Raw genomic sequence first — 8,915 nt, 5'->3', positions numbered from 1 at the left:
AGATCTTTCACTTCCTTGGTTAGAGTTACCCCAAGATATTTTATGCTATTTGTGGCTATCGTGAAAGGTGATGCTTCTCTGTTTCCCTCTCTGCTTCCATATCCTTTGTGTATAAGAGGGCGACTGATTTTTTGGAGTTGATCTTGTATCCTGCCACATTACTAAAGCTGTTTATCAGCTGTAAAAGTTCTTTGGTGGAGTTTTTGGGGTCGCTTATGTACACTATCATATCATCTGCAAATAATGAAAGTTTAACCTCTTCCTTCCCAATTCAAATCCCCTTGATTCCTTTATGTTGTCTAATTGCTATTGCTAAAACTTCAAGCACTATATTGAAGAGGTATGGAGAGAGTGGACAGCCTTGCCGTGTTCCTGATTTTAGTGGGATGGCTTTGAGTTTCTCTCCGTTTAGTTTGATGTTAGCTGTCGGTTTGCTGTATATAGCTTTTATTATATTTAGGTATGACCCTTGTATCCCTAATCTCTCCAAGACTTTTATCATAAAGGGGTGTTGAATTTTGTCAAAAGCTTTTTCAGCATCTAATGAAATGATCATATGATTTTTTTCTTTCAGTTTATTTATATGATGGATTACATTGATGGATTTTCGAATGTTGAACCAGCCCTGCATCTCTGGGATGAAGCCTACTTGATCATAATGGATAATTTTTCTAATGTGTTCTTGGATACGGTTTGCCAGTATTTTGTTGAGGATTTTTGCATTGATGTTCATGAGTGAGATTGGCCTGTAATTCTCTTTCTTGGTTGAGTCTTTGTGTGGTTTTGGTATCCGAGTGACTATAGCTTCATAAAAGGAATTTGGCAATGACTCTTCTGCTTCTATATTGTGAAATACATTAAGGAGTATAGGTATAAGCTCTTCTTGGAAGTTCTGGTAGAAATCCGCATTGAAACCATCTGGTCCTGGGCTTCTTTTGGTAGGGAGGTTTTTGATGACAGCTTCTAATTCGACTAACAGGTCTATTTAGATTGTTCAGCTGGTCCTGATTTAGCTTTGGTATATGGTATTTATCTAAAAACGTGTCCATTTCTTTTACATTTTCCAGTTTTGTGGCATACAGGCTTTTGTAGTAAGATCTAATGATTCTTTGAATTTCCTCTGTGTCTGTGGTTATGTCCCCCTTTTCATTTCTGATCTTATTAATTTGCAAATTCTCTCTCTGCCATTTGATTTGTTTGGATAGGGGTTTTATCAATTTTGTTGATTTTCTCTAGGAACCAGCTTTTTGTTTCATTGATTCTTTGGATTGTTTTCTGTGTTTCTATTTTGTTGATTTCAGCCCTCCGTTTGATTATTTCAAGTCTTCTACTCCTCCTAGGTGAGTCTGCTTCTTTTTTTTCTAGAGCTTTCATGTGGGCTGTTAAGTCTCCAATGTGTGCTTTCTCTGTTTTCTTTAAGTGGGCACTTAGTGCTATGAACTTTCCTCTCAGGACTGCTTTCATAGTGTCCCATAATTTTGAATAGGTTGTTTCTTTATTTTCATTGAATTCAAGGAAGACTTTGATTTCTTTCTTTATTTCTTCCTTGATCCAGGTGTGGTTCAGAAGTTGACTGTTCAGTTTCCATGAGTTTGTAGGCTTTCTGAGGGTAGCATTGTTGTTGAATTCTAACTTTAACCCATGGTTAAAGTTAATAATAAGACGCAGGAGGTTACGAATATTTTTTTGTAACTGTGGAAGTTTGCTTTGTTACCCAGTATGTGGTCAATTTTCGAGAAGGTTCCATGAGCTGCAGAAAAGAAGGTATATTCTTTCCTATTTGGGTGGAATGTTCTATAGATGTCTGTTAATTCCATTTGATTCATTACCTCCATTAATTCTCTTATTTCTCTGTTAGGTTTCTGTCTGATTGACCTTCCCATTGGTGAGAGAGGAGTGTTGAATTCTCCTACTATTAGTGTGTGTGGTTTGATGGCAGCCTTGAGTTTTAGTAATGTTTCTTTTACGTACGTGGGTGCTTTTATATTAGGGGCATAGATATTCAGGATTGAGACTTCATCCTGATGAACTGTTTTTGTTATGAGTATAAAATGCCCCTCTCCATCTCTTCTGATTGATTTAAGTTTGAAGTCAACTTTGTTAGAGATTAGTATGGCCACACCCGCTTGTTTCTTAGGTCCATTTGCTTGATAAGCCTTTTCCCAGCCCTTTACTCTGAGTAGGTGCTTGTCTTTGTGGTTGAGGTGTGTTTCTTGTAAACAGCAGAATGTTGGATCCTGTTTTCTTATCCAACCTCTTAGCCTGTGCCTTTTTATAGGTGAGTTGAGTCCATTGACATTAAGTGATATTAATGACCAGTGGTTGTTAACTCCGGTCACTTTTTTAGCAGTACAGTTTGTGTGTTTCCCTTCTTTGATTTGTGTTGGTGAAGGGTCTCTAGATGTTTGAGTTATTGTGGTCATTGTTGGACTCCTTGGTTTGTGATTTTCCTTCTATTACTTTCTGTAAGGCTGGATTTGTGGCTACATATTGTTTAAATTTGTTTTTATCCTGGAAAATTTTGTTTTCTCCATTTTTTGTGAACGAAAGCTTGGCTGGGTATAGTAGTCTGGGCTTGCATCCATGGTCTCTTAGTTTCTGAAGTACATCTATCCAGGACTTTCTGGCTTTCATTGTTTCCATAGAGAAGTCAGGCGTAAGTCTGATAGGTTTACCCTTATAAGTAACTTGACCCTTTTCCTTTGCAGCTCTTAATATTCTTTCTTTATTCTGTATGTTTTGTGTTTTGATTATTATATGGCGAGGAGATTTTTTTTTTTGGTCCAGTCTATTCGGTGTTCTGTATGCTTCTTGAACCTTCAAAGGAATATCTTTCTTTAGGTTGGGAAAGTTTTCTTCTATAATTATATTAAATATATTTTCTGTACCGTTGAACTGTACTTCTTCTCCTTCTTCTATCCCTATTATTCTTAGGTTTGGTCTTTTTATTGTGTCCCAGATTTCCTGAATGTTTTGTGATGAGAATTTGTTGGTTTTGCTGTTTTCTTTGATCAGTGTGTTTATTTTCTCTATGGTATCTTCATGTCTGACATTCTTTCTTCTATCTCTTGTAATCTGTTGTTAGTACTTGTCTCTGTAGTTCCTGTTCGTTTACCCAGATTTTCCATCTCCATTCTTCCCTCGGTTTGTGTTTTCTTCATTGCTTCCTTTTCATTCTTCAAGTCTTGCACCGCTTCCCTTACCTGTTTGATTGCTTTTTCTTGTTTCTCTTGGTTTTCTTGCGTGTCTTTGAGCGATTTATTCATTTCCTCTACCTTTTTTTTGTAATCTCTAATTGTTTATGGCAGTTTTTCACCTCCTGTTTAAGGTCCTCTATTGTTTTCATATAGTTCACTTTTGAGTCGATTTCTTCTATTTCTTCTGGAGTAGGGTGTACAATTCTTCTTATTTTGGGATCCCTGGATTCTGGTGGTGTCATGATGTCTTTCAGGTTGTAGGAGGAATTCTTGCATTGGCGTCTTCCCATCTCTTCCTTCAAATGGAGCCAGGAGAGGTCTGGTGTCTTGGTCCAGTCTTTGCTGTGATTGACTCTCTGGGTATATCTCTTCAGTGTAGAAGCAGGAACTGTTCCCGTCCAGATGGGATTCCTCAGCAACTAAACAGGGCCGCTCGGTAGCCCAATGATCTGGGGGCAAAAGGATGAACGGAGCAAGGGGGGGCAGTATCCAGAAGAGTACAGGAAGCCTGGCGCACGAGCTGAAGGTGCCCGGGCTCCCTTACAGGGGACCCTGAGGCCTGCCCGGTAGGCAGGCACTCACCTCTCTGGGTGGGTAGCCTTAGTGTCCTTTTCCCAGGTCTTATCCAAAGGAAAGAATTTCTCTCAACAAACCTTAAATGCCATAACAGGTGAGGCAGTTGCTGCCCATTCTAATGCCTCCTTTCCTCCTTGGTAAATTGGTAAAAAAAAAAAATGAACATATAGTCATGACATTTTCAATTCCTATACACTATATTTGATCCAATTCACTGTCATTCATTTCACAAGTATTGACACTTGCACTATTCTCAGGACTGTAGACAGAGAAGTAAGACGGACTTCTGCCTCTGTGGAGATGAAGCTGCAATGACTTTTCAGAGTTAGGAATGGGTTATGATGGTTATGATGGTGTCAAAGGCTGCACAAGCAATTTTGTCCAGTTAAGGCTAGAACCCAGGATACAGTACTTTCTCTTCTATGACAGATACAGCCTTTCCCTCATTCTCCCTCTTCTTAGTCTCTATCCAACAGGATGAATTCAGAGAACTCCACTTGGTCCAGAGTTACACCTGCTGAGTTTATCCTCTTGGGGATCACGAATCATTGGGACCTACGTGTGACCCTCTTCCTGATATTCCTGCCGATCTACTTTGTCAGCCTGCTGGGAAATGTGGGCATGGTGCTACTCATTCGTGTGGATGCCAGGCTCCACACACCCATGTACTTCTTCCTGGCCAACCTCTCCCTGCTAGATGCCTTCTATTCCTCTGCTATCAGCCCCAAGATGCTAGTTGACCTCCTACTGTCCCATGCCACCATCCCATACATAGCCTGTGCCCTCCAGATGTTTGTCTTCGCTGGGCTGGCTGATGCTGAGTGCTGCCTGTTAGCAGTCATGGCCTATGATCGCTATGTGGCCATTGGGAACCCTCTTCTCTATACGACAGTTATGTCACCCCGACTATGCCTGACCTTACTAGGGGCATCAGGCCTAACTGGAGCAGTGAGTGCCTTTGTACATACAGCCTTCACCTTCCGCCTGAGTTTCTGTGGCTCACTGGAGGTCAACAGCTTCTTCTGTGATATTCCTCCACTGTTGGCCATTTCCTGCAATGACACCAGTCTCAATGAACTCCTCCTTTTTGCTGTCTGTGGCTTTATACAGACAGCCACAGTATTGGTTATCTCTGTGTCTTATGGATTCATCGCTGGGGCTGTGATCCGCATGCAGTCAGCTGAGGGCCGTCGGCGGGCAGCTTCCACATGTGGCTCTCACCTCACAGCTGTAGCCATACTATATGGGACCCTCATTTTCATGTACCTGCGTCCCAGTTCCAGCTATGCCCTGGACACTGACAAGATGGCATCTGTGTTCTACACTCTTATCATTCCAGCTCTCAACCCACTCATATACAGCCTTAGAAACAAAGAGGTCAAGGAAGCCCTTCGGCGCACCTGGAATCGGTTCTGCGGCGGAGCGTGAAGCACCTGTGATTGGTCACAGGAAGCAGGTTAGGAATGAAGACACTCTTTCTGTCACTATGGATAAAGAAAGGTGTTCCTCAGATTTGGATGGGATGTCTCCTGTCATTATTGAAGGGACTATAAAAGGGGAGGGGAATGAAAACATACACAAGGGAGGCAGAAACCTAAGATAGTCTAGAGTAAGACCTAAAGAAAGCACAAAGACCAGGTAATGTTGCTATGCAGGTGCCTCAGGTTCCTTGAGGTTCAAAATGCTTAAGTTCCTAGATGTCACCTGGTGAAGCATCAGAGGTTTGTTTTCACCTGTGCAAGGAAGATGCTGATCCCTAGAAACTCCAAATGAGATCCACATTAGCTCTAAGTGTCCCTGCCCAGTTGGGTTTCTTCACTGCCGGTAGGTATCTTTGCTCCTCCGAACTTCAAAATATTATCTTCAGAAACCATGACACCAGAATGAATATGATGGAACAAGTACCCGGCCTTGCATGCAGACTGTGTGCTCTGTGTCTCTGCAAAGGGCATGAGCAGGGCCATGTTGGGAGGCTGAAGAGGTTGTGAGGGACCATAGGCAGGTGAAATAGATTTTCTTCACCAGCACAGGTTGCTGTGCAGACAGCCAGCAGCAGGCACACACACACACACACACACACATACCACACAGGCCACATGGAGGTTGGCACATGGGCCTACACAGAGAAATACACATATAGACCAAAAAAGGCTAAAACAAGACAAAGAACTCAGTCCCTGACCTCAAGGCCACATTTATACAGAATGCCACAATATTACATCACTACTTACTTTAGGGGGTTCTCAGACATGTAATATCAGCTATTTTGTGCTGTCCATTGTCAGTAATATTTTAGCTGACTCACACCAGATATCCACATTAGCAACATGTTGTCTAACTTATGAGTTGTCCCTAGGATCTTCTGTTTCCATCATTGAGTCAGGCACAAAAACATTTAGATGTCTGATTGACATACTTGAAGTAATTTTAAGCTTTTGGGTTATTGATACTGGGTAATTTTTCTTTAAGCTTAATAGTAAGTTTGGTTTGTTGGTAAATTTATCTAAATTTCATCAGGAGTTACAAGCATTCTCAGATTAACACACAGATGGTCAGGGTTGATATCATGTGATTTATGTTATATATATAACACATATATATTATCCAATGGTAAGATTGAGGTTAGGGAAAGAAATACCAAAACTCTGACCAATGGTCAGTCACTATCATCCTCCAAGCCTGGGGCACAGTGGACCCTCTAGAAGTAGAGCTCTTGAGTGTTCATCCACAAATAGCTCACAATTTTTACACATTTCCCTTATCTTCCTGACTCAGTCCCACAGAGGCAAGGCTCAACACTGCATCTATCTGGGAAGCCTTTCCTTGTATGGACAGGGTAGGAATGGACCTTGGGAGTTACAGACAGGTAGAACACAGCCAGTGCTAAATTCCACTTCTTGATGATTCCCTTTTCAGTCCCTGAGTGAGTATAGCTGATAGGGGGACAACTTGGTAAGGTATGGAATTCAAACAATGTTTTATTCTGAGTCTCCTCCTCTAAGTCACTTCTGCGGGCTCCAGTTAGGAACTGGGCTTACCTTGCACACTCCATGTCAAGAAGAAAATCAGCCACCTAGCACTTAGAATAAAGAAATAGTAAATACTTCAACCACAAGGTTCTCTCTCTCTCTTTCTCTCTCTCTCTCTCTCTCTCTCTCCTTTTCCTTCTCCTTCCTTTCTCCCTCCTTCCTTTCCCAATCTATCTTTTTCTCTATATATAACTATGGCATTCTTGAATGTTCAAGCTAATGGAGAAAAGTATGTGGCTAACTAAAACAGCTATTCAAATGTGAGAGAACGTCGTGGGGATCCCAACATCTCATTTCTATTTCCTCAGAATTATCTTGGCCTTAAACTTGAAAGTCCCATATCCTAAGATCATGCTCGGTCCTGGGCAGGATGGTTAGTTGCCATATTGAACCCATGGCCTCATACATGCTAAACAAGCATTCTCCCGCTGCTCTGGATTCTCAGCCCTCTTTGTTATTTATTTAAATGTGTGGTCTGGTTAAGTTACCCTGCCTGGCCTTGAACTCATTCTATAGCCCAAGCAGGCCCAGAATTTGTGATCCTCTTGCCTCCACCTCCCAAACAGCTGGACTGCAGGTCTATACTACTAGACCTATCTAAATTATATACAATATACACACACCTAAAGAGGCATGGCCAGTGGTGGTCAGGGTAAGGCTTCCTAACACCATGGTACTGTCCAGGTACCCTATAAAGACTCACCTTGATTAGAAAATTTTTCAAGAGACATATAATTCTGTCCATCATCTTGGTGCTGTCTGTCATCTTAGTAGTGAAGGATGTACCTGGGTCCTTCCATGTGATTAGCATCAGTGGAAAGACAGATAAATAATTTTATAAGTCCTAAAATTCAACTAGAAGGAACATGAAGCCATGGTTATTATGCTGAACCTATTTTACAGATAAGAAAACAAACTAGTGAAAAGAGGAAGGGACAGGAAGACAGTAACAGAACCCAACCTAGAGGATGAAGAAGAAACAGATGTGGTCCCACCATAAAATTTAGTACAGCTCATCTAAGTCAGAAGAGGTATTTCCCTCTGAACTCCTTTGACCATCATTTAGGAGGAGTGTGTGGACAGCTGTAGGTTTGGAGTAGGAGTGACTGAGGACTTATTAGGAGCACTCACAGCTCAGAGTGGGTTCTCACAGTTCACATAGGTGAGAACTGAGAAGCAGGAGCTGTGTTAGCAGTAAGGGCAAGTATGTGGAGCAAGTGCATGTAAAAGAATTGATGTCAGCAGTGGGAGAAAGAGCGTGTAACAGCATTGATTCAGCAGTGGGGTAAAGTGCATGTAAATGTATGGAAGCGACATCAGCTCAGCAAGCAGGTAAATCCAAGTCCATTTTAACTGTCTTCTTGTTGAAGTAGTGCAGAAAATTTGAAAATTAATGATCTGGGAGGAAGAAGAACACTTCATGGCTTGGATATTTGGTGTTTATTCACCAGGCAATAGAGAATCATGGAAATTTTTTATATCGAAAGTTTCCTTTATGGTTGTTCTAACACTGTCATGGAAAGTCATTCTCACCCAAAATGCTACATGTAGGCACAATTCCTTCATATGGCCAACAGACATACATGCCTTCAATATAGATCAAATCTTTTACTAGAGACATTCATGTTCAAAGAAACACTTTTATGTGGACATTTATCACACACTTACACATATGCAATTATATACACAAACATATAGAAAGCCACATAAGTTTCCACAGCTGCATGAGGCACAGTCCCCATGAACACACTCCTATAGTCCTTGCAAGAAGCACCCAGCCACGGTGCAACTGGCAGGAGGATTAGTCTCAAAAGCTAGCTAATGAAAACCCTGGACTCTCCGTTCACTTGGTTTGTATTCCACAGGTCAGCCTGACTCTTTTTTTCCTTGCCTTTTCAAAACAGGTACTAAGAAATAGCACCATCACTATGCACAGAGCACCTGAATGCATTCTGAGTTGAGAGCATTGCCCTGATTCCAATCAAATTGGGCCCTAAGAGGAAGGTTAACAAGTCTCAGAGATAAAATCCCTGCCCCTGGGACACAGGCCTGGGAAATGCGGATTTTTTTTTCAAACAGAAGCTAAGATGTTCCCAAGGTCCCAACCTCAAAG

At 41.5% G+C, this 8,915-nt stretch overlaps 1 protein-coding gene across 1 annotated transcript; it reads left to right on the top strand.

Annotated features, from left to right (window-relative positions):
* Window positions 1-4,250: 4,250 nt before the first annotated feature.
* Or5c1 (olfactory receptor family 5 subfamily C member 1) lies at window positions 4,251-5,201 on the top strand. The gene has a single exon (XM_075984625.1). The coding sequence runs from the start codon at window positions 4,251-4,253 to the stop codon at window positions 5,199-5,201; it is 951 nt and encodes a 316-aa protein (XP_075840740.1).
* The last annotated feature ends 3,714 nt before the right edge of the window (window positions 5,202-8,915 follow it).

The sequence above is a fragment of the Microtus pennsylvanicus genome, chromosome 9 (genome assembly GCF_037038515.1).
Source record: "Microtus pennsylvanicus isolate mMicPen1 chromosome 9, mMicPen1.hap1, whole genome shotgun sequence".
In the NCBI taxonomy this organism is placed as follows: Eukaryota; Metazoa; Chordata; class Mammalia; order Rodentia; family Cricetidae; genus Microtus; species Microtus pennsylvanicus.
Note: the sequence above shows the minus strand (reverse complement) of the source record. Positions and strands in the feature narration are given on the sequence as shown.

What these genes read in the sequence shown, in the direction of transcription:
- Or5c1 (XM_075984625.1), top strand. Translation starts at nt 4,251, where the DNA reads ATGAATTCAGAGAACTCCACTTGGTCCAGAGTTACACCTGCTGAGTTT.